The sequence below is a fragment of the Diprion similis genome, chromosome 1 (assembly GCF_021155765.1).
Source record: "Diprion similis isolate iyDipSimi1 chromosome 1, iyDipSimi1.1, whole genome shotgun sequence".
Lineage (NCBI taxonomy): Eukaryota > Metazoa > Arthropoda > Insecta > Hymenoptera > Diprionidae > Diprion > Diprion similis.
In genome coordinates, this window is record NC_060105.1 from 1,526,792 (window position 1) to 1,551,486 (window position 24,695).

Here is a 24,695-nt window from a genome sequence, read left to right on the forward strand (position 1 = left end):
GGCATGGATAGACATACCCGCGTATATCTATAATGCGCATTGGTATATACGATTTTCAATGTATTTAGAACCAAGTGAGGAATAACGAGATCGTCGTCCCCGGTGGGTATACGAGAATCGGAGTAGACGACGACGACGACGACGACGACGACGACGAGGACGTTTTCGAGATGTTGTTGTTTAGAATTGCGAAAATATATTTTTGGTAACGGTGCAGGCCAGAAAATTGCGAAATGATTTTTTTTTTTTTTTTTTTCTATCACTCTCTTAAGTACGGAAATTTCAGTAAGGATATACAATCTGTGAAATGAACTTGCGAATATGTCTATAAATAAAAAGCGTCGATGATTGAATAAAATTTTTACAGATTTCTCATTGCATATCGATAAAATAATAATAAAAAGTTAAAATACTTTTTTTTAATTTTTCTTTGGTGAATAATAATTACAGAAAAGTTGAGAGAAACTTGGAGAGCTAACTCGGGGCGAAATGTTATTTATTAGAGATATACTTTATGGGCACTCGTTCTTTCTTCACCTGCTTTGAAACGAATAAAAGGGTTGAGATAATTATCTTTTTCACCGTCATTATACACCTTGCGCTTCGATACCTGCACCTCGTGTTATTATACAATCATGGTTGGCAGAACCTTGCGGACCGGATGCATTACCCAGTTCAACGAAACACTGGGCTTATATAGGTAATAAAAATCCTTGCTGTGCAAAAACGGTACGCTGAGAACGTGATTTCTATGGTTAGTTTCTGAAATGTAACGTAGTCTTGCGCTGTTCTTTGCTTCAATTTATACTCTTCGTAAAAAAAAAAAAAAAAGGAAGAAGAAAGAAAGAAAGAAAGAAAGAAAGAAAGACGAACTATATGTTCGTCACCTAAAGTGGATGGTCGTTATTTTTTCAAGGCGTCAGAAGAACATCGATAATGAAAATCGGCGTCCAATTTTCTTGCTCTTGTACTTGTTTTTATTCTCTTACATATATTATTATAATGTGTATGTATAATAATATATAAGCTGTTTAATTTTTAAGCAAAATCGTTGACGACTCGTCTAATCCGTTTTCTCTTGTCTCGTTATGTTTTTTTTCGGTGGCGCGCAGGAAAGGTGGACCCTACCCCACATACCTCATCGTTCAACATGGGCTACCTCGTATCACCATACTCTTACCCAAACGGCGCTGGAGGACACATCCCCGTCTCTATGGTGAGTCGCCTTTAATATTTTGTTAATTAAATAGCAACAAATCTTCGATTCTTGTACATAACGCACTCTCGCTGTATGTAAATGAAAATCACTGGGTGTCTACTGTCTATATACTCTGTATGAAAGCATTTGGTAAATATTCAATTATCACGAAATATTGGATTGCTCATTATAATCGTCTGAGATTTTTCATAAAAAATTTTCTAACCTCAACTCTAACGAGAAACGCGTAGGTTGGTAAGTAACCGGTAAAAAACTACGATGCGATTTAACCTGATGATTATTGAAAAGTATTTAAAGTGAAAATACAAAAACAAGAACAAAAAGAAAATTGTACTTGTCCTCAATATAACTTAATACCTTCGTTAAATAATAATCATAATTGTAATAAAACAGTAAGGAATCACCGAATTTCACGAAAAATTGCACGTGATTTCAGAGAGAGAGAGAATATTTTTGTGTCGGTAGCAGGTTTTTTTTTTTTTTTTTTTTATTTGTTTCTTATATTTCGTTTATTTTGCTATCTGAATTTCTGGCAACATACTTACTCACTATGTGTACCTATTATACAATTATACGAACATCAACTCTGAAATGTAACGACTGAGCGGTGATGATGTATAATAATTAGTTTCGCGAATACGATAATTAATGAGTCCATCGGACCGCCGGCAGTTCGGTGTTAGTCGTTGGTACGAGGAAGGAAAGAAAGAAAGAGAGAGCGAGAAAGAGAAAAAGAAGAAGGAAGAAAGAAAGAGAGAGAAAGGACGGCATCGGCAGAGTCTGCTGTGCAGCTCCTCCTCGCAGTTGATGAACTAGCCGTTCGTCGCCCGCTGCTGATGCAGATGGTCCGGATCGGCGTTAAGGTTTCGATTCGCCCTTTGCATGAACACGCGATGCTGCAGACTGCCGCCATTCGCAGGGTGACTTTCTTCTTCTTCTTCTTCATCTTCTTCTTTTTTTTTTTTTCTCTTTCCTTATACGTATACATATAGACATATATTATACATTATACATTAGGATTGTTCCTGTTTAGGGTCTTGACGAATTTTTTTCACCAGTTCCATTTCAGTATCGCGTATCGGTACTTTATAGTTTATCCTGTATATTATTATTATTATTATTATTATTATTATTATTATTATATTATAAATACATTATAATCTGTATGGAAGTAGCGTGAAATTTTCCTTACAAGAGAAGACAAAATTGAGAGCTAGAAATGAAATAGTCAAGTTAAGAAACAATTTTCGGTTTTATTTCCTCTTCTTGTTGGTTCTTCATTGTTTTCTCTAAACGGTTCTTATTTAACGATTTAAAACGACTACGGCGACTATGGTGATGATGAAAAAATACACGGGGGAGAAAAAGGAGGGGCAGGGGTGGGGGGGGGAGGGGGATGAAGAAGAAACAGCGCGTATAACGTGGATGCATCTCGAGTTATATGAGCGAACGGGCAAGTGAAATCCGAAACCTTCGTTGGTACATACATGCATACCTAATAATACGTATATACCTACGTATATTCGTACCTGGTATTGAAACACAGACCAGCCATCGCGTTGCGTTATGCCCACACGTTCTTAATTCAAAACAATATAATATATATATATATATAGGTGCATAGGTATATACCTGTATATACATACATATAATAAATGCCTTCTAAAAAAACATGGCCGTCATCTCATCGTCGCGACGTTTTAGTGTCGAGAACACACCGCAGCTTTTCACTCACGGTGGCTCACATTATTATTATTATTATTATTATTATACACACAGTGAACTCCCGAAGTTTGGCGTCCTTTGATTTATTTATTTGTTTTTAAATTTTGGAAAAAAATGTTTTTTTCTTTTTTGTTTCACCTCACGATTGAAATTCACTGTTTTTTTTTTTATTTTTTATATACCTACTCTGTTTTTGTCCTGTATATATATATATATATGTGTATAGGAGATGGAAACGAGATCTTGCACTTTACGTAGGTCGTTTTTGACGTTGAGAGGGAAAGGGGTTGGGGGTTCTTTTTTTTCTTTGCAAATTCTTCTTCTTTCTTTTCTCTCTTGCTACCATAACACTGGCGTTATTGGGACCAAGGAAGGAAGTAAGGAAGGAAGGAAGGGGTTCGCGAACGATGAGAACGAGAGCGAACCAGCAAAGCTTTGTCTTTCGCATGGCATCGGAACGGAAGACGTACTTTAGGGTTGAACGAACACGCACTAACCTATTGTTTCTCTATTGTTCCTGCGACGATATCAGACATCGTCGTCGTCGTCGTCGTCGTCGTCGTCGTCGTCGTTATTAATTCGACTATATAATAAGTACCTACACGATTTCGGATGATCTAATTCAGTGGAAAGGAGGGAAGGGAGGGAAGAGAGGGAGGGGGGGGGGGAGGTTGTACTGAAATTAATATATAATATCGACTTATCATCCACGATTGCGATTATTTGAATACACGAAGTACGAACAAATTTTGATGCAAAATGATTAAAGACTAAGGAATTAGAGAAACTAAAAGAAATTTGATGCAAACGAGCAATTGGATAACGTGGAATTCAAAAAACGTGTGATAAGAACGAACTAAGTCAATAAGAAATAAAAGTGCGTCGATCAATCGATTCTGTATATTTATTTACTTGGTTTTATTTTTTGATTTCTTCACTTTGTTAGATCGTGCAAAAAATTCTTGTCTTCTCTTGAGTCATTGCGCGTCGCTTTTTATTAAATAGATGAAATCGAAGTCAAGCTGAAGAAAATAATGCAGAAGAGAATGCGAAGCGCATCGGTTCTCTCGTCCTAAACTGACTCCGAATTTATTGCATGTTCATTCTTAGCTGTGTAATGTTTTTTTTTTTTTCCTCATCTTCCCTAAAACAACTCTCGTCGCTCGCTCGGAGCGACAGGTTAATTGAAATCGGTGGGGAGGGACCTACACCACCTTAACTCAACCTATTCCTCCTCCTATTCTGATTCGCATTCTCATATTATTAAATCTTTTTCTATTCTCCGCTTCTCTGTTCGTCGTTTTTGCATTTGTCTCAGAAATTTTCCCCACGTTTTATAATCATGCGTATAATTATGACATAAATAATAACGCATACGCGATGATTTTGACAACGGCCTTTCTGAACTAGCAGTAATGACCAACCGAGTTTATCACAAAGGGGTCAGTAATTATCGCCGATATACGTTATATATGCAAGAGGCCACTGCTCGCATTTAATCCGAGAGAGAATTCAACATTCGATAAATAATTATGTTATATATCCAGACGTTCAATTATATTATGTGACACAACACCGCCGCGCCGTGCCGGGAGGAATATTGCCTTGGTTTTCATGCATTCACTTGAGATTTCGGATTCTCTCTCTCTTTTCTTTTTTTTTTTTTTACTCCTCTGTCAAAGATAATTTATCATATTAACTTGTACGGAGTACGGTGGATATGATTATTAATAATCGTTTATACTTCCGCGAACGGTGTGTATAATTTTTGTAAAACTCTTGTCAATGAAATATAATATTAACTGTCCCGCACGTGCATGACGCGATGATTTCAAATGAGAGTGGTTACTTTTTTTTTTTTTTTTTTTTTTTAACACGACTGGGGTTTTTTTTTTCTTCGTTTTAATTATTTGTCTTTTATTTTTCTAAACAAATATTCTTATACATTCACTTGATGATATATACATAATTATCTACCTATATATATATATATATATATATATATATATATATGTGTGTGTGTGTAGTACCGTAAACCGACGGCGATGACATTGAACCGCGCACAACGGATCCGCATGACAAACATTTCTTATCAATTATATTGATCTTTTGCCACCACTATGCAATAATACATACTCGATATCCTCCTTCTCACTACGAACACTGCAGTTGAATGATTTATAAAACTGCGGCTCGTATAAATATAATAAATATGTATCTAATTTTCCTTTTTTTTTTTTTTTTTTTCTTTCTTTCTTTCTTGTTACTTTTTGCAAGGAACAATTATCGTCCCACCTGATTCTGCGAAGAATTTATCATATCGCCGGTCGTAATATGTTCAAGTCGTGATTCTTGAATAGTAATTGATACAAAAAATAAAGAAACTGCAAAGTTTTTGGTAATGTAAAAGAGAAAAAGAAAAGAAGGTTTGAATCAATTCAGTTAAATCGAGATTCGTATATTATATTATTATGTTTCTCTCTCTCTCTCTTTACATTGTGATTAGTTGGGATCTGATTGAATGTATATATGTATTTACGAGTACATATACAAGTTAAACGAATATCGAACGGAATGCGCGTCGTATTTGGTCGTATATCCGTGTGTACATACATACATTATCCGTACACAGTTTATCTACTGGCTTGACGAAGTATCACGGAATCTTTATACCTATAGGTAGGTACATGTATGTACATCACATACCGGAAGTGCAGGTTGTAAATTTCCGTGCCGGATTCTCCACGTATCTATCTTGTATGTATTTACACACTGTATAAGCTGGTATGTACCTATTCTATTTGTATATATATAATATCGTATAGAGGGTTTCAAAATTATTTTCAAACGAAAAGAACAAAAAAAAAAAAAAAAATAAAAGAAAACAACAAGTAAAAAATAAACAACAATCTTGTTCTCTTTAACCTGAAGTATATGCGTATAATATAGTTATTGAAAATTGAAAATCGCCGGTCCGCGGATAAATTTATTTGAATTTAATTTCTTGGAATATAATTTAAAAAAAAAAACCACCAATATATATATATATATATATATTGGTGGTTTTTTTTCATGAGTTTTTTTTGATATATATATATGAGTTGAAGAAAGTCAAAAGAAGGAGAAAATGAAATTTGATATGTAATGAAAATTCATTAAAATATGATTTGGCTCGGCAAGAGGCTAATATATTATTATATTAACTAAGTGTACTTTTATATGAAGCCTAATATTTCATCCAGGAATTATATATAATATATAATGCATGCGGTGCGAAGCGATGTGACAACACAACGCGAAAAACAAGATTAAGGGTAGGCGAAGGATTGGTTAGCCATCGAGGTATATATATTACATACAGGCTTATGTATTGCAACAGGTAATATATATATGTATATTTATATGTATATATATATATATATATATGCATGTATAATATGTATATAATGCAGGTGGGGTTGTATTCTTGTTTGTAATAGAAATAGCGAGGCGGTAAGCTATTAGTCGAGAGAAGTTAGTCCCTCCGGTTGAGAAATTGTGTGCGTTTATCTGAGCTCTGTGCTGTGCGGCTGTGTGTGTAATTGTGCAGCAGCAGCAGCAGCAGCAGCAACAGCAGCAGCCACTACACGTCTCACAACCGAGGTAAGCAAAAGCAAGTCCAGCCTTGGCTGGCTGGTTGGCTGGTTGGCTGGTTGGCTGGCTGACTTGCAGCCTGCAGCCTGCATCACAGGGTTTATTCTACATGCAAGCCCGCGAGCCGAGAGAAAGACGCGTGTGTATAGTCGGATAAAGAGAGAGAGAGAGAGAGAGGACCGTGCCAAAGAGAAAGAAAGAAAGCAAGAAAGAAAGAAAGAAAGAAAGAAAGAATGAAGGAGAGAAAGAGAGGTGAGACTACGACTACGACGACGACGACGGCTAACGTCAGATTAAAGGCGCGTTCGGAACCATTAGCCGCATATTTATGAAAGGATTTATACTCATTTATCGAGGCAAGAGCTATCCGATGATCAAAAACAACAATAACAATAACATCAGTTTATTCTGTTAGAAAAATATACAATATGCTTGAATCAAAGATACAAGACTAACGTAGGATCGCGGCGGGGGGGGGGGGGGGGGGGGCATGAGTTTACGGAAAAGAAAAAGATAATTTATCGAAGGAATTTGATTATAATTTTCGAATCGTTTATTATAATTGTAAAAATAACAAAAAAACGTTAAACTGTTAGAGGAGTACATATATATGAAACGTCGATACCCAAAAGAAGATATTTCGAAAAACTATTTAAGAAGGGGGTGTGTGTGAGGGGGGGGGGGGGGGGATTGATTAATAAAAAAAAAATTTCTCACTCCCATTTCCTTTTCGCAAGGTGTCGGGTCGCATAGCGAAGTGTAGAAAATCGCGAGGCTATCGATCGCGAGAAACGAAACGCCGTAACCGCACCCTGTCGAGGTGCCGCGGAACTTCGTCGACCGGGGGGCCCCCAGGGTTAGGGTTGCCTCCGGTTCAGCCTTGCGGGCAGGGTGGTGCGGGGGACGGAGGGGTGGGGGGGGGGGGGGGGGGGGGGTGGTGGAAGGACGGTAAATGCCGCGGCGGAGGTACCCGGGGCATTGCGGTGGTTGCCAGCGATGAGAGAGGCGTGTCCAGCGTGCCCGTCGTGCCCGGCGTGGTAATAGCGGGTAAGCGGCGCTATTATAACCACGCCGTCAGGAAAAAGCATCGGCGAGGGGCGGGAGGGGAGGGGGGGGGGTGGTGGTGGATGAGAAAGAAACTAATGCAACGACGACAACAACAACAACGATGACAAGACAAGAACGCGAAGAATAAAAACGGGGGGATGAAAAAAAATACGATGATTGAAAAGGAAAAAAAAAAAAACAAACAAACAAACAACAACAACAACAACAATAGCAATTACAAAAAGGAAGAAAATTAGAACGCAAAGAAAGATGAAGTAGAGATTTATCTAAATATCTTAACTTATGCGTGACGGGTAATTGAATATATATGCATATTAGGGTGAGAAAAAAAAAAGTTTACTAGTTTTTAACAGTTTTTAGTTTTAGTCTTTTTTTTTTTTTTCTTTTTTTTGGCTCATCCTAATGGATATGTATGTATATATATAAAAGACTTTTTGTATTCAAAGGAGAAAGAAAAAAAGAAATGCAAATAACAAAACAACAAAGCGAAACAATAATTGTAGAATTAATAATGATTTTACGTCACGTGTCTAGAGCTTATTTTATGATGCTCTGGCATTCTTCCAAATAGCGAATACCTAAAACAAAGCGCGTAGGGTTGGAAATTAAGAAAGTAGGTACATACGGATTCGTTATAATAATATTATAATCCTTCGTCGTAGTTATTATATGTTATAATGTATGTACCTATAATAGAACGTACGAGTGTGTGAATGCAGTGTCATTTATACACGATAAAATGCGTTTCAAGTTTGCATTTGCATCTGTATGAGTCTGTGTCTCTGTGTTTGTCCGACGTTTACACCTAATGAATAATATGCTGGGCGCGCATGCTGCATGACCGCGGGAAGGAAGAGTAATTTCGTCGCGTCATAAGTCAAACGAACGAGTTAGATGTATAGCATACACGTATACATATAGGTATATAGTTATACATCCATATAGGTATAAACAACACGCGTGTCCATGCTTTTTTTTTTTTTTGTCGAGTGATTTTATTCAATTCATTCATTAGCTAATTAATTTTACATCTTTTTTCCATTTTCGTTTCCTTTTTCTTTTTCTTATTTTTTGTTCCTTTACCCTCGTTCAGTCTTCCACATTGTGGGAGGAGGGGTTAATTCACAGAAGAGTTTCATCATTACGCTTATCGTGTTATCACATTATATGACATTATTATAAGTGTATTATCCTATACAGGTAGAATCTTAAATTATTGACTACAATTTATCGACAACCGACGGTTTTTTTTTTTTTATTTTCCTGTTGTTTGATACCGGAAGTGAAATATGTATATGTTTATTTCCCATCTAACGTGGTGGTTAGCGGTTTTATGCAAGAAATATCTTGTTGATCGGTTCAATGGGTTACGTTGTATATAACTTTCTGATCTTCGCATTATTCCTTGATCATTACTATTATTATTATTATTATCATCACATCTTGGCATAGTTCTATAATCTCTCTTCTCCGACCCCGCGTGATATGATGTACCAGTATAACAATAATAAATATGAATAATAACCTTGATAAAATGTAAAATTATATATATATATTTCAATGAAATTACACTTTTATCATTTCGCGTTTAATTTATATACGCACACACGCACGCATGTTAATTAAAACAAAAATCGAGCGAGTCCGCGGTACGATAATAATTAGTCGGAATCTTCTTTGATTTAATAGCGATGCTGTTTATGCATGTCAGTAGTAGTGAGTGTATGAGGCAAAGATGGAAAAACTAACTTCTGTATTAAACGAGACAATTTTAAATGCCTATAATATACATACATATATATATATTAAAGTAGAAGATGAAAAGGGGAGCTGGGGAGGGGGGCAAGAACGCCATCGTTTCCCAAAAATAGTTATCAACAAGCTTCATTCGTTGCATTCTTTATTCGCTTATACTTGATAGCAGGTAAATTGAGAGTTTCTTTTTTTTTTTTTTTTTCAATCTTCTCTTCATTATTTTCTCTTCCGAAGTACTTAAAATTAACGAATTTCGATACAGTTTTTTTCGGTTTTAATTATTATCAACGACGATGACGAGGCTTGTGCGCGACAAAATCTTTCTTCGAGGCGACTGAAATCAGAGAAAAAGAGAGAGACAGAGAGAGAGAGGAAATAAAAAAATAAAAAAATGAAGCGAGAGATACGACCGACAACGGGAGGTCGGTGGCAACAGCTGCGCGAGACAACGGTATCGTTGTTATCGCCGAGCGTTCGTTCGTTCGTTCTTCTCTCTGTGTATCTCTCTTCTCGAGTTGTATCTCGCACGAACGAGAGAAGCGAGAGAAGCGAGAGAAGCGAGAGAGAAGAGGGCTCCCTTTGGAGCAGCATGCAGCAGCATGCAGCAGCATCTCCATCCAACAGCAGCTAGTTCTTCGCGTCGGTCGGAAGGCGAACGCAACCAGCATTATACCCACCCGGCACCCACGCCACGCGCACCATTCGAAATCCTGTCTAGCCTTCCGTGGCGTTAATTAAAACAACCGACCATCGCGACTACGGGGTGTGGTGCACCTTATCCCCGTAGTCGTAGCCGTAGTCGTAGTCGTGGTCGTAGCCGTAGCCAATCCATGGTCTGGTCAGGCACACTTTTACCTTACAAGTTTCTCGTTATTCATTCTCCGCCATCGTCTGATCATTCATTAAATACCCGTTAGAAAAAACGATTTAAGCGCCTTTTCCGGCGGACTAGACCAACATACCTATATATATATATATATCGATATGTCTTTGGACATCCTGTGACATACGTATGACAAAAATAATCGATTTTTTATTGGATCGATTGTTTTTTTTTTTTTTTTTTTTTTTTCCCTATTAATCGAGTGTTATTGATTAATTTTCAAACTCGATTATTTTTCTTCACAATCTGTTTTTGGTTTTTATCACTTCTATGAACGTTGCTATACAATTCAATTCATGTGATTAAAGTATCAATTATTATTGTCATTGTCTTACTCATTAAGCGCATCTGTTTGATATAGTAAGTGAAAGATGAATGAATATTTTCATCTGATATTGACAAATATTTTGAATGAAAGTGTAGATTATCAAAAAACTTTTGTGCTATTAAGACTGCGTACGGAAATTTATGAAATTTTGGTTTCATGGGCACTTTTAAATAAAAAATGAATATAAAAAAAATACGAAGTAATCGATCAAGCAATTAATTTCTACCGATTCAATCACAATGTGTTTGATTATTTTTTTGGAGTCGATTAATCGATGCATAGATTATTTTTAGCCTAGTGGTCATCGCTGATATCAATCATGCAGCCGAATCTGAATCGGGTGTCGAAACATCCAAGACTTTTCTCTGAATTTCAAACGACATTGAAGTGTATTGATTTTACAAAATATGAGTCCTTTTTTCTTCATTAAAATTTAAGTAAATACTGATTTTTATTATACAAGTTGAAATTTTGCCGATATAAAGAATTTTCGAATTTCATTAGAATTTTGAAAAATAACTATTACACGAATTATCTTCGACAGCATCGTTATCTGATCATTATACACCATCGCATAACCCCATAATAAGAGACGTGAATAATTTTTGAACAACACGTTGCAACGCTATATCATCGACGGTGTGGATATATTTTGACTATAGTATATAATACACGGTATCATAGGAACACGTTTACATTATAGTGTACCCGAAGAAGTTGGCTTACGAACCGTGATGTCCGTGATGATGATGATGATGACGGTGGGGTTGCTGGTGGTTCCGTAACGCTGCAAGCGAGCATGATGCCTTTTTCTTCGTTACATGCCTCGTTACATTAGCGCCCTCTGGCAATTCTCGGACGATGATGCCTCTTCGAGTTCGCTCTGCGATGCGCATTGCGCCGTTAGCGCGCGCGCGCGCGCGCGCTGCCTCTCCGACTGCCTTTTTAGCTATACTTATACGCATCCTTCAACTTTTACTAACAACCACGCGGGCAACAGTCTTTCTCGATTCTCGAATCGCCTTTAGCCTTGGTTTGCTTCGCCTCGCTGCTCTTCATCATCTTCTTCTTAGATTCTTCTTTCAACTTCCAAGTTCAATTTCTTTACACTATGACGATAAACCGTAATCTTTGCCGTTTTAAAAGCTTGCTGAAAAATCTATCAGGTCACTTAAGTCGTAACAATCCATCGTTTTTAACACTAATTGTAAGGACAATAAGGAAGAAATTATTTCAACATTTTTTAGGCTTAGTACGCGGGTTATTACGTTTTTCGTAACACGGTTACGACCTTCGTGTCGAACTCTCATGCACCACCATGAAAAATAATCCCCTGACGAACCTTCGATGAGTCCGCGTCTTAAGCATTGTGAGAGGTTAGTTAAGCTCGGCTCACAAGCAGCTATCACTTTTGGCCCGCCGTATATCACGTGCAAAAAACAACGTCTAAACGAGACTATAGTAAGTACTCTCGATGAAGCGAGGAAAAATATTTTATTCACACTTCATACAGATTGTCGCGTAAATATATGTACCGAACTTTTTTCGACTCAAATCTACATCGATTGCGGTAGATCTACCTATCGATCGGTTTCGTAAATCTTGTCGCAATGGCTGTTAATTTAATTCGAAAAAAAAGTACCGTCCATATATTATATTCACCACAGAAGATATAAAATTTACTAATATTTTTCTATCCATGTACTGTTTCATCCTTTAACACAAGTTGGAAATTCTACCGTCGGTATAACCAAGGAATCCAAAGTTGCGCATCGTATTAGAAAAATATCTTTATATGGATGTATTATATATTAAAGATTAAAGATGGAATGGATGTGTATAGGAAAAGAGAAAAAGAACGGTGCAAAAACGACGGTGGAGGGGGGGGGGGGGGGGTGTGTAGCGTGTGTAACCGAAGAGTGTCGCGCATTTAGATAATGCCTCTCTTTTCGCTTTCCGTCCCCCTTCCCCCCTCTTTGCTACATTCCTGCATTTTCTCTAAATACATGTTGTATTCTTCTTCAACTCCCCTCCTCTCCGCAGATAGATGATACCGGCCTCTCTCGTTTTGTAATGCGTCGAACGATCCAGCAGCGAGGTTCGTTCGTCGTTTAAAAGCATCGTATAACCGCGGTACTACACGCATCCTTTTATCCTCTTGTGTAAAGTCGGTCTTTAGAGTATTCTCTCTTCTCTCTTCTCTCACCATCTCATCTCTGCGCCCTCGCTTCTTCCTTATTATCCTCGAATGACGAGGGACAGTGCTTCTTCCTTCCTTCCTTCCTTCCTTCATTCATTCCTTACTTACTCTGCTGCCTTGTTGTGCGTTAGGTGGAAGCCGTTCTGCATGGGTACCATAAACGCTACCTCGCGTCGTGGGGGGTACGCATGGACTGGTGGATATCCACTACCATCCACGATGGTGTCGGTGATACCGAGACCATTAGTGGGGATATAATTGTCGCCTACTCACAAGAACAATATTCTCTTCGGTTGCGGAAAGATAATGTGAGAAATGTGCAGAGAGAGAGAGAGAGAGAGAGAGAGAGCGGAGTATAGAAGTATTGAGACCCTTGTTACGTCCACTTTACTCATGTGCGAACTACTCATTGTTAGGTACCTTGTACGATATTGACGCGACGAGGAGACGTGCGCACTAATAATACCTATAGCATGTTCTTTTATCCCCTTTCGATTGTTCTCCATCTCATCAAATTCAACCCCCGACACTTTTTTTTTTTCAGATATCAAATGTGTAGGTAGACGTCGTATCGTCGTATATCTACAGACAGAGCGACACTCTGATCTTCTGATCACCGTTTTGAGTGTTCTCGTTCTTCTCGTTTTTACCACTTTTTACATATGCATATATTCACGTTATATTCTATCTTCGATTTTATTACGGTTGGAAGGTATATATAGTACTTCGGATATATTTATTCGAGATTGAGTGTGACACGTGATCTTTACACAGGTACTTTATTTTTTTTTGGTTTTTAGTTATACAACCTGCATCCAGCAATATTTTTGTAATCTATAATATTAAGGGGATGTTGTCGGACCTTGAAAAGTTCGATATTATTATAACGCATTATGTAGACTCTCGATTAATAATTACAATACTTACAGCTGCACGGTGTCGATTATAATAGAAATTAATTGAAATTTCATATTATTATATAATAATACGAGTATACATAGGTACACAGGCGGTGGAAGTCTCGACTCGACCGCGCACGGCTATGGATCCCATATATTTATTACGGGGTGTTATTACATATTATATATCGATACTGCGGTCATGCATAGGAGGTGGTTCTGTGTTATAAGCACCGATGCATCGTCCATCCGGGGGAGGGGGGATCGCGTCGTTTAATAGAATTGCGGTTTAAAGTCTAGCTGACCGGAAATTTTCCATGTAACTAAACGGTTCCCCGAGGTTTAACGAATCGCCGCAATTATATGGGCTATAACCCTGCAGCAGCCTGCACCCCATGCTGCACCCCCCTACCCCTCCCAGCCCTCCTCTCTCGAGTCTAATCGGTCCTGCCGCATAGCGCACCTGCCCGCAGTGAACGCCCCTGCGTCTGCAGGGTATAAGCAGCAGCTTCGTCGTCTATATAATACCTACACACACACACACACACACACACACACACACACACACACACACCGCAAAACACCCTGCAACAGGGGTGTAGTAGTAGTAGTGAATACCTACGTGTTGGTTGCGGGCATTAATATTGCGCACTCGACGACGAGACGCCTGCAGTCGAATATACAGGCATCATTCATGCCCGGAAGAAGCGTTAACCATTACAGTGAGAGGGAGGGGGGGATGAGAAGCCAGGTTTTGCCGGAGCGCGCAAAGTGCAGCGGAACCATTGCCTTGTACGTACCTCGCGATCTCTGCGGGATACAGTAATGTGTGTATAAACCGGATGCCCACGCACGTGGAAAATCTGGATAATCTGGATACGTGTCGGGGGATTTTTAATTTGGTCATGGAGGATAATGAGATTATTATTAGTTTTGCTATCATGCAGAAGAGAGTTGGATGTGAGTTTTTTGAGGTAACAAGTTGTTAGTTTGTTTGTTGTTGTCTTTTTTTTTTTTTTTTTCTTTGTTTAGAAAAGACATTGGTTTAAATTGATTTTTTTTTAAATTTTTTTTTTGTATACTTACATGATATTTCTTTTCTATTCGAGTTGAATTTGAACGGAATTGTATAGAGTTGATGCATGAGTTGAATGATTTAAGAATTTTTTCCGTCAAGTTGAATTTTGCTTAGCCATTAAAGACTTTTAAACACGAAGTTTTACACAAAAATTTTCAACTTTGAAGGGAAAGCTTGGAATTTTGAAATCGTCCGAGGTACAAAGTTGTCTAGAAATTTGACAGAGAAAAAAAAAGATATCCATCTCCTCAGAAGTTATTCGAATGTTTCGAATCCCGAGAAGCAATCTTTTCGTAAATTATCCTTAGGATAAATTATATTAAAAAAATTTCTTTGAACGTATGTAAAAACAATTTTTTCACCTACCTTAATTGCTTGGTTCAGAATTTTTGCAAAGCTTCAAATTTCGGCCGTTCATTTTATCGGCTCGTTATGCATGTAATACAGTTTTCACGTAGGTACCTGTATACTAAAAAAAAAATCTTTTACGAGGATAAAATAATGACGCGGTGTCCCGTTACTCTCGGGGTTTAAAAAATTATCCGGTAATCTCTCGCCTCGTCTCGTCTCGTCTCGTCTCGCCTCGCCTCGCCTCGGATTTTCTTACACTTGTGTACACGCATCCGTGTGCACGTGGTCGTGTTCGGCAAAGAAGGGCAGGACGAGGAAGAGGATAAGGAAGAGAGACGGAGATGGAGCGAGAACGAGGTGCAAGGCCCTCGGGACTTATTGGAGAGAGGGAGGAAAGGGGGGGAGAGGGGGATGCTGGATGCTGGATATGTGCGCGGGCCTTACAGGTATAACGCCTGGGTTTTGGGACCCCTTATAGGTTCCCGGAGTGAACGACGTTCCCGTTCCTCGAAAAAGCTCTGCATGCTGTAGCCACGGCCGCAACGATCGTCCGACCGGCCGACCGTCGAACCGACGTTGTTATTTATTACACGTTTGGCGTTTATATTGGATTTACACAACTTAAATACCGAGCCTCAACACGCCGCGGCATAAACATAAATATTGTATTTTGGCTCCTCCCGCATCTCTGATCCCTTGCAGACACTGAGAGATCGGGCCCATTCTCTCTTTACTCTCTCTCTCTCTCTCTCTCTCTCTCTCTTTTCGTGTTTTCTATTCCCTTCGTCTCCTTTTCTCAACGAAGAAATTGACGCCCCGTAGTTTGTTGCCTCTTAGAATCATATATATCCTTCGATATACGTTCTATCCACCTTTCTGATGGATGATACGTGTGTCGCACAAAAAGAAAAGCAAAGCAGAAAAAAAAAGAACGAGAAAGAAACGTGGTCACGAATGAAAACGGAGAATTTCATACGATTGGTTAACGATTTTTTTTTTTTTGTGTTTATTCGTATGCGTAAAAAGAAACCGTGAGAATTAATTGAGAAAAAAAATATCTTCATCTTGTCTGGAAATATAGAATGTAAAATAATTTTCTTGATGATTGCGTAGGTAAACTGTTAATTTGAAAATATAAAATTTGTCATGCTGTAAGGTTCGTAATGGCGCGTTTCACCGTCAGACTCACTAGTCGGGTGTATGGCTATTTACATCCGTAGATTGTACATAGCTGTTATATTATATATATATATATATATATATATATATATATATATATATATATATATATATATATATATATATATATATAAATATATATATGTGCATACACGTTGGAGTTTGCGCGCAGAGCGTGAAACAAAGAGAAAGAGGGGGAGAAATTCTGACGGAGGGTGGAGAGAAATATGGATATCGAGTTACCATGGCGACCCCGCAGAGGCCTACATTCACGGTTATACATATATACATACATATATATTATATATAATATAAATACATATATATATATGCATCCTGGAAGATTTTATCCGTTAAGAATTGTGCTTGTTGCAAATTGTAAATTTATGTAATGTATAAAAATGATGATATTAAATATAGGCTGGTTTTAATTAGGTAGCAATCGGCGTATATCGTAGTTGAATAATTGTATGAAAGACGTAATCACGAGTCGCGTCGCGACGAATGTCTGTGTCACGTACGATTAACGATTAAGATGTTTAGCCTGTTGATCGTGTAAACATGACGGTCTGCAAACTGTGTGCGGATGTTAACAACTAAGGAGATAAAACGCGTGGCGAAGCGAAGCGAACGAAGCGAGCGCGTGATGCACGCGAACTTACCGTGCTTTTTCAATACCTTATATATTCTATATAATATAACAGGCTTAGATATTATATACAAATATTTTCTCGCGCCGACTATAATCACTTGTTGAATTATCGACAATTGAGAAAATTGGAAGAAAAGTATCGGCAAATATCAAAAATCACAAATATTAGATGTACAGCGAACGGGGATAAATAATTTTTATGTAAGAATCAAGTCAAAAAACGTCGAACAACTTTACGTTAGTGTCAGATTATAGATTTTGTCTTAAGTATCCCAAAAATCATCCTTACTGAAATCGAGTTTTTTATAGAGTAAAAACAATTATGAATAATAACAGGAATGAAACGTTCATTTTATACAGAATAAAAGTAAATGGAGGAATTAAAATCGAAATAAAGTTGGCACAATTTTTTACGATTAAAAAAATTAAATTTCGTTCAATTCCGAATCAAAATTTAATTGGTTAGATTAAACAAATTTCTGTCTTAATTGTTTCTACGTATGTTCCGAGATTTGATTTGGATTGTAGAATTCATATGAAATATTTAATATCACGATACTTATATTTACTATCTGTACAAACGACTAATTTAGTAGTCATTTCGAAAGTGTTATCTATATATATATATACTTCGGAAAAAGGGAGGAAAAATTATTCAATCACATACAACATCTTGGCAAAAATCTTGAATTTTTTCACTCCAAAATTTGACTCGCAATCGAATGTATTGCGGAGGTGCCTTGTTCGATTCCGACATAGTCGAATACGCTTCCAAATATCGAAGTTGACGTATCTCGATCGTCGAAAAGAGCGTAACAGCCCGATTCTAAACTCAATTCTGATCGAAAATACTCCAATAAACTTTCATTTGAGATAGAAATAATGAAATTGCCTGGATTCAACGAAATCGCAATAGTCAATTCGTAGAGTTCATACCGTCTCTTTATTTCTGCCTGAGATAAAAATTCATTGAAGTATTTTTTTTCAAAATTATGTACAGAATGGTGCTGCTGAGCGTTTTTTCACGGTTTAGATACCTGGGAACATCGATATTTCGATCTACACACGACATCGTGGAAATCGACCAAAGCACCCCCTTAAGGGATGTAACGTTAATGTAATAATGCATACCTACTTGGATAAATTCGTTATTTTGCAACTTTAGGATCACTTGAAATTTAGTAAACTGTTAGTACAGCATCAACAAACTTAGATTTTATTAATTCAACTTCTTCTTCAGGTATACCAAAGGTTCAAAATAGTAGTTTTTGTTTCAACTTTTCGATACAATAACGTTACTGATGACTTCAACCTCGTTAAGGGATCGGGTGTTGCGACAGGGTATAGAAAACCGGACTTCTCCGCGAAAAAGTACATAAATTCGATACCTCCAATTTTCCACCTCCTCTTCTCCCCCTCCCCCCGTCCAATCCTTTTTATCTCCTCGAAGAGGCCCCGCGACTGCTTGTCCGAGCATGTAATCCGGGGTACCGCGGGCGCGAAGCGCAAAGCGGCAACATTGTAAGGAGGTGGTGCGTTGGTCGGAGGCGCACAGACGAGAAGAGGAAGAAGGCGGTGAGGAGCGGTGAGGAGAAGAGAAGCGAAGAGGAGAGGAGAGGAGAAGAGAAGAGAGGAGAAGAGAGGAGAGGAGAGCAGATCGGGGACCGGGCCGTGGGTGCCGTCCGTGTCTGAGGACGTGGACGTGTAAGTGAATGTGCAACGCGCCGAGCGTCGAGAACGGGTCGACGGCGCGGCGCGGCGGTTCCTATCCTCGTTACCGCGACGATGCTTGTCCCCCGCGTGCCCCTGTACCCCGCGACATGATCTACCAGCCTCGCTCCTCTCCCGTTCTTCTTGCTCGTTTTCCCTTCCACTATTCACCCCGACCGCTGCCGCCTCCCCCCCCCCCCCCCCCCCCCCCCTCTTTCGCCACCAACTCCCACTCCGAACTTCGTTCACAGGGACGAAGAACCAGATCGGAGAACCAGGGCCCCCGTTTTTGTTCCTTGTAGTTTTTCATTTTTTTTCATTTTTTTTTTTTTTTTTGTCGTTTTTCATACAATTTTTATATAAACAAACTTTGTTTGATCATGCTACAGTATAAATAGCAATCACAAGTGTTGAGGTATTGAATTTAGTAGGTACAGAGGGATAAAATATATTTGAAAAAGATTTTTTTTTTTTTCAATTTTATATTCTGATTGAAAAAAAAAAGGAATTCTAAACAGTGGTAAGAAAAAAACAAAAAGAACATACTCCTCCCTTCTTTTCATTTATTCGAAACAATTCAGCGGTAATTTATTTTCTTCCTGTGAGGGGGAGGAAGGATCCTCCGTTTATTTCCCCTTCGCGGTCTGTGTGTATGTAATGTATGTATAATATATCGTGAATACATCTCTCAGTCCTCTACCTGCCTGCTATATAATATAATCGTGCCTCGACTATAGATTGTTCATTAAATCGGATACCCCTATCGGGTGTTGTACGTCCTGCATGTGGGATTTCGAGAGGACAGAGTCTGCGCAGGGGTTGATGGTTGATGATTGGAGCCCTGAGCGCCCTTTCTGTAAACGACGGCGTTGATTCGCGAGAGCGGAACGAATTTACGATTAGTATGTAGGTATAAATAATATTGGATTAAGGGGGAATTTAGCTTTACTCTTACACGGCAGTTGAAAATATTTAAGGAATGCATAAGTAGAATTATTTTACGTGAATTGTGCTTGTGATTTTTTGATTTTTTTCTTTTTTTTTTCCCAAGCCCAAGAGGGGCGCCGTTGGTTTTTCAGGGTTTTTGGTTGACAGCCCTGGTTTTCCTCTCCCCACCGGACGTGCCACAACCGACAGTGGTTCTCAACGCGTTGTGGTACGTCATTGTAGGGATAGACCGAGTGTTGTTGTATGTAGTACAATATATATGTATATATATATATGTAGGTATGTATACGTCATACACTGTGCAGGCCGATGGAGAGAAAAAAGGGAGAAAAAGGGGAAAAGAAAAATAAAGACAAAAAAAAATAAGAAAAAGAAAAGAAAGGCGGCTGTCCGTGCAACGCCGTCTCGCTGACGACCTCCTGGTGCATGCTACATGATCGCAGCGTTGTTGCGCTCCTCTCGACGTCGACGACACGTGTCACGTGCCTCGCAGTGACGCGTTACTCGTTAACAAACCAAACCATTAAACCGCGTCGACGATTAATACATCAATTTACATGGACCTATCGTACAATTTTTCGAACCTTTTTACATCATCGTTATAAGCTTCCTGTAATTCCTGCTCAATGATTACCGAATACAGGTATATACATATGTATACATGTATGTATATATACATATATGTATAATATATTCAGGCATAGTCGCTTTTTCGCATTTTTTATTCAGCATTCTCGTTCGTCTTGGATACTTTTATTTTGATTTTTTTTCTCCCGCAGTAGGGAAAATTTTGAATTGACGTCGTTTTTGTGAATAATAATAATAATAAAAACTAGTCGATATTGGGATACTGGAAGCTTGACTGTATCAACTAGATCGCGAATGAAATTACCTGCAATACGGAACTTGGTACATTTCTTAGATTTATAATGAGTATAGAAACTGATCAAATATATATATATATATATAAAAAAAAAATAGATAAACAAAAATTGCGTAAAATTTATACGGCACAATTTTACTTTCGCAATTATAACAATTGAATTATAGATCACAGGTTCTGGACTTGATCCTTTTGACTCGTTCGAGCTTTTCCATGTCATCTCTTCTCCGTTCTCGAGTTTGTCTTTCTTTACATTTCAACACGTGTGTAACAAAGGCATGAAATTGAAAACGACACAATATCACAGAGTGGAGCTCTCTTTCTCTCTCTCTCCCTCTCTCGTTATGTGTGCCATTATCACGCTAGACTATTTAATGCGGCTTAATCACTGCGGCGTAATGTTATAAGGCGTCAGTAAGCGTTATCTCACACCTTCACTCTTCACATGTGTATATGGATGTCCACAATGACTCTGTACGCTGCAGAACCAACCATGCACAATGTAAATATATATATATATATATATATATATATATATATATAAACTTTCACGCAGGCACAGAGAGACACAGAGTCATATACATATGATAATATCCTCTATCTTGGATCAAACGAGCCGTCTTGCGACGGTTTTATGTATTTAATTTATGAACAATATACCGTGCCATGCCTGCCACCATCCTACCTGTGTTTCCCTCCCTCCTCCCTCCTCCCCCCCCCTCGCCGATTTTTCTTTTTTCTTCTTTATATGCACATGGGCGCATTGTTGATGTGATGAACACAACGCCTAAATTCCTCTCTTACACCTTCGTCGCGTCTATACGATAATCGTCGATTAACGTTTGTACCCTTCCTTTCTCTCTTCTTAACTATAATCCTACAAGGTGCAGGAAGATAAGGTGCAGCTGAGAAATTATTTACGGCATCATCGTCGTCGGGTTGCTGCTGCTGGTGGTGCTGGTGCAGGCTCCTTTACCCTGCTGCGTCAATTTCCTCGAGCAACCGAGTGCAGCAACAGCAGCAGTTTGCCGCGTAACGTTATAAGGGGCCAATTATCATCCCCCCCCCCCTCTTTCTTTCTTTCTTTCTCTTTGGGTTAATTTTCCTTTCTTCTTTTTTTTTTACCGTTTTCTCCTTTTCGTCTACTCGCATCGCTCGATAAGGACCCGAGGCCTTATTATATTAAACTGCACCCGTGTGCGTTGGTACTGCACAGATGCCTGCAATAACTACTTCGATTATAATTAATTCTTATTGGTGTACTCAGGGTGTTCTATGCACGCATTTGACGGCAATGGTTCAGGCAGGTTTGTTGCCTACCATTTTTTCATAAATGCGACAACTGTTTATGAGAGTTTAATGACGTGACTTCTCGCTGTTTTATGTATAATATTTAATTATTCATCCATTTGCTCAGTTTACAAAGTATAATTTTATTCTCAATGTCAATTATTAAATTATCGCTAAAATTACAAGATTAATAATGGTGAGCATATGGAAAAAGAATAATAAGATATCGAGGTACAACCTACTTATTGACATAATTTTCATTATCATACTTCGTATGTAGATAAACAAATGGAGATAGATTATTAGATGGCTTTAGAGAAACGAGTATAAATCCAAGCTTAGATTAACCTTCCCACCCTTCTGTTATTGAAAAGAAAGGAAGGGAAATGAAAAAAAAAAAAAAAAAAAGATACTAATATTATACCACACCACGCGGCTAAATTACTCGAGCGTTGAATCGAAGGAATAAGAAAATAAAGAGAAAAGGAACAAACAAAATTCTGACCGCTTAGGTATCCATATTACACGGCTATATGCAGAAAATAATCCTAAACGATTTCTAAACGTTTGGGGTTCCGGCGAAAAGCCTCGTATACATAATACTAAATAGAATCGAAGGGTTGGTGTACGGGGTGGTTCTAGGTACAGGCATAGAAAATTATGCTGCAGCAGGTCTACGGGTACGTATTATGGGAATATTAACCTGATACCATTGTCAGGCGACGCTCATGCGAGAAAGAAATAATAACCGATATGGGGTTATATATGATTCCATGGGGTGAGCTCGTGCCGCAGCGATGATCGCGGTCGGGGTTGGCTCTCTCTCTCTCCCTCTCTCTCCCTCTCTCTCCCTCACACTTCACTCCCATGGTGTATTAAATAAATATAACACGTATCTCTGGTAATCCGGGCTGTTATAGGAGCGCCGTGCTCGACCCCATTTGCACCCCATCAATTATTGCGTGCGGTTGTCCATTCCGCACCCACCTATTCCGTTCTATATTCTATTCTATTCTATTCTGTTCTATTCTATCCGCACGCGCTCACCGCCGACACTGATATTTACACACGTTACAGGTCTGCTTGCGGCTTACCTCAATTAACCACCCACCACAATTTCATTAATTAGTCCAACCGTCCGCTTGTTACTTTTTTCGTCTACTTTTCCTTCTCATTTTTCACTTTCATTTCTCTCTACGTCCGCGCGCTTCCTTCTATGTTCGTCGTTGTTCACAAAGCGAGACGCAGATATCTTGTCAAAGAAAAAATCAAAATGAACAAAAAAGTAAAAGAGTTTATTCATTTGCTTCTAATGATTTAAAGAAAAGAAATGAAAAATTAATTATATTCATAGAAATTATAAAAAAAAAAAAAAAAATTGGTGATATTTCATCGATGCTTTCTATATTACTTTTCACATATATTTTGTCAGTACATCTTGTAGGGTTTAACCTGTCACGTTATTCCATTTATATAAGTAATAAATATGTATGTATATATCGTCACATATCTATACAATAAGATAAATACAACGTATATGTTGTGTAACGGATAAAATGATTTATCAATTGACCGTGCAACCCCAAAGTTGCGGTGTTGAAATATTATAACGTCATCCCCTCCCTCCCCCCACGGAAAGCACACACCCCTGTTCACACCCTGGGGTTGCAGGTCGAATTATTAACATAACAATATGGGCCATAATTGCGAGGTAATCGGTTACAAGTGCCGAGCTGAAAGGAGGCGAGGCGAGGAGAGGAGAGGAGGGCTCTGATGCTTTCCTCCACTCTTCAAACTACCCACCATATATATTACGTGTGTGTGTTTATATATCTACTTTGACTACCCAGCTAACCGTGTAACATTCATATTTTCCCGGTTATGCGACTCTCCCCATGATATTCAGTCCCACACTTTGTGGCGTCGGGGTTAGATACTCGTGCATATATCTATGGGTGGTCTATGGGTGTGCCGATGTGTATAGATCAGATATATATATATATATGTATATGCTCTGTTAGACTATCTACCTCGGTCATGTGCGAAGTGTAGGTACATCAACATGTGGGTTTAATATCTATAGGGGTTGGGGCGCGACCCCGTTTCGAGTTATGTCTACTCAATGTCAAAATCATAACCCTGTCGACATTAATCCGAAATCCCAACGGGTTGGGGTTGTGCTCGTGGGGTATGTTAGGTAAGATCTCCTGCACACTCGTCGATCGGCTAATCGCTGCTTTTCACTACTCCGAGTCGGTAATATAAACTCATCTATCAGCTGTAACTGAATTATATATTATGTAATAATATATAATACGTCTTGTTACGGACGAATGAAGAATTTTTATGGTAAATTTCATCACGATATGAGAAAAGCGGTTGTTATTTGCTGTTTGAAAATAAAAGTATATTTTTGTTTCGTTGAAAATTTCTTCTGAAATTGCATGTGCATATGGCGTAGGTATTATATTTATATACGGTTTTTCAGAATATATACTATATGTATATAGAGAGACCGTCATAATCTTAGCTTGCGTGTACAGATATTTCTCTAGAAATATTTCGAAGCAAGTGCCCCTTTGCTTCTGCTGCCTGCAGTAGGCGACCGTGTATTGTAATAAACGTCACTGCCAGCTAAACTTCATATGCGAAGAGGGGAATGTCGTTAAATTTTCTTTAACACTCGTTTTCGGACATACCTAAAACCACGGTGTTTTTTTGTTGTTATTTTTTATTACCTTATAATTTATTCTTTCCGTTTTCTAATTTTCTGGTCATCTTGTCTCGTTAAAGCGCGTGTAACTCAACTATTGATTTATTTGTATGAAAATTGATCTTGTGCAAAATAGAGAAGGAAAAAAGTAAAGAGAATTCAGAAATTTGGACAAAAACGA

At 38.4% G+C, this 24,695-nt stretch overlaps 1 protein-coding gene across 2 annotated transcripts in view; it reads left to right on the forward strand.

The window, feature by feature from the left end:
* Positions 1-24,695, forward strand: part of LOC124413574 (protein pangolin, isoforms A/H/I/S) — a 123,545-nt gene that overhangs the window by 15,988 nt on the left and 82,862 nt on the right. For both annotated transcript variants that reach the window (XM_046894307.1, XM_046894378.1), the window contains exon 3: positions 1,113-1,216. In XM_046894307.1, coding sequence (XP_046750263.1) covers positions 1,113-1,216 — 104 coding nt within the window. The remainder of the gene's footprint in view (positions 1-1,112; positions 1,217-24,695) is intronic.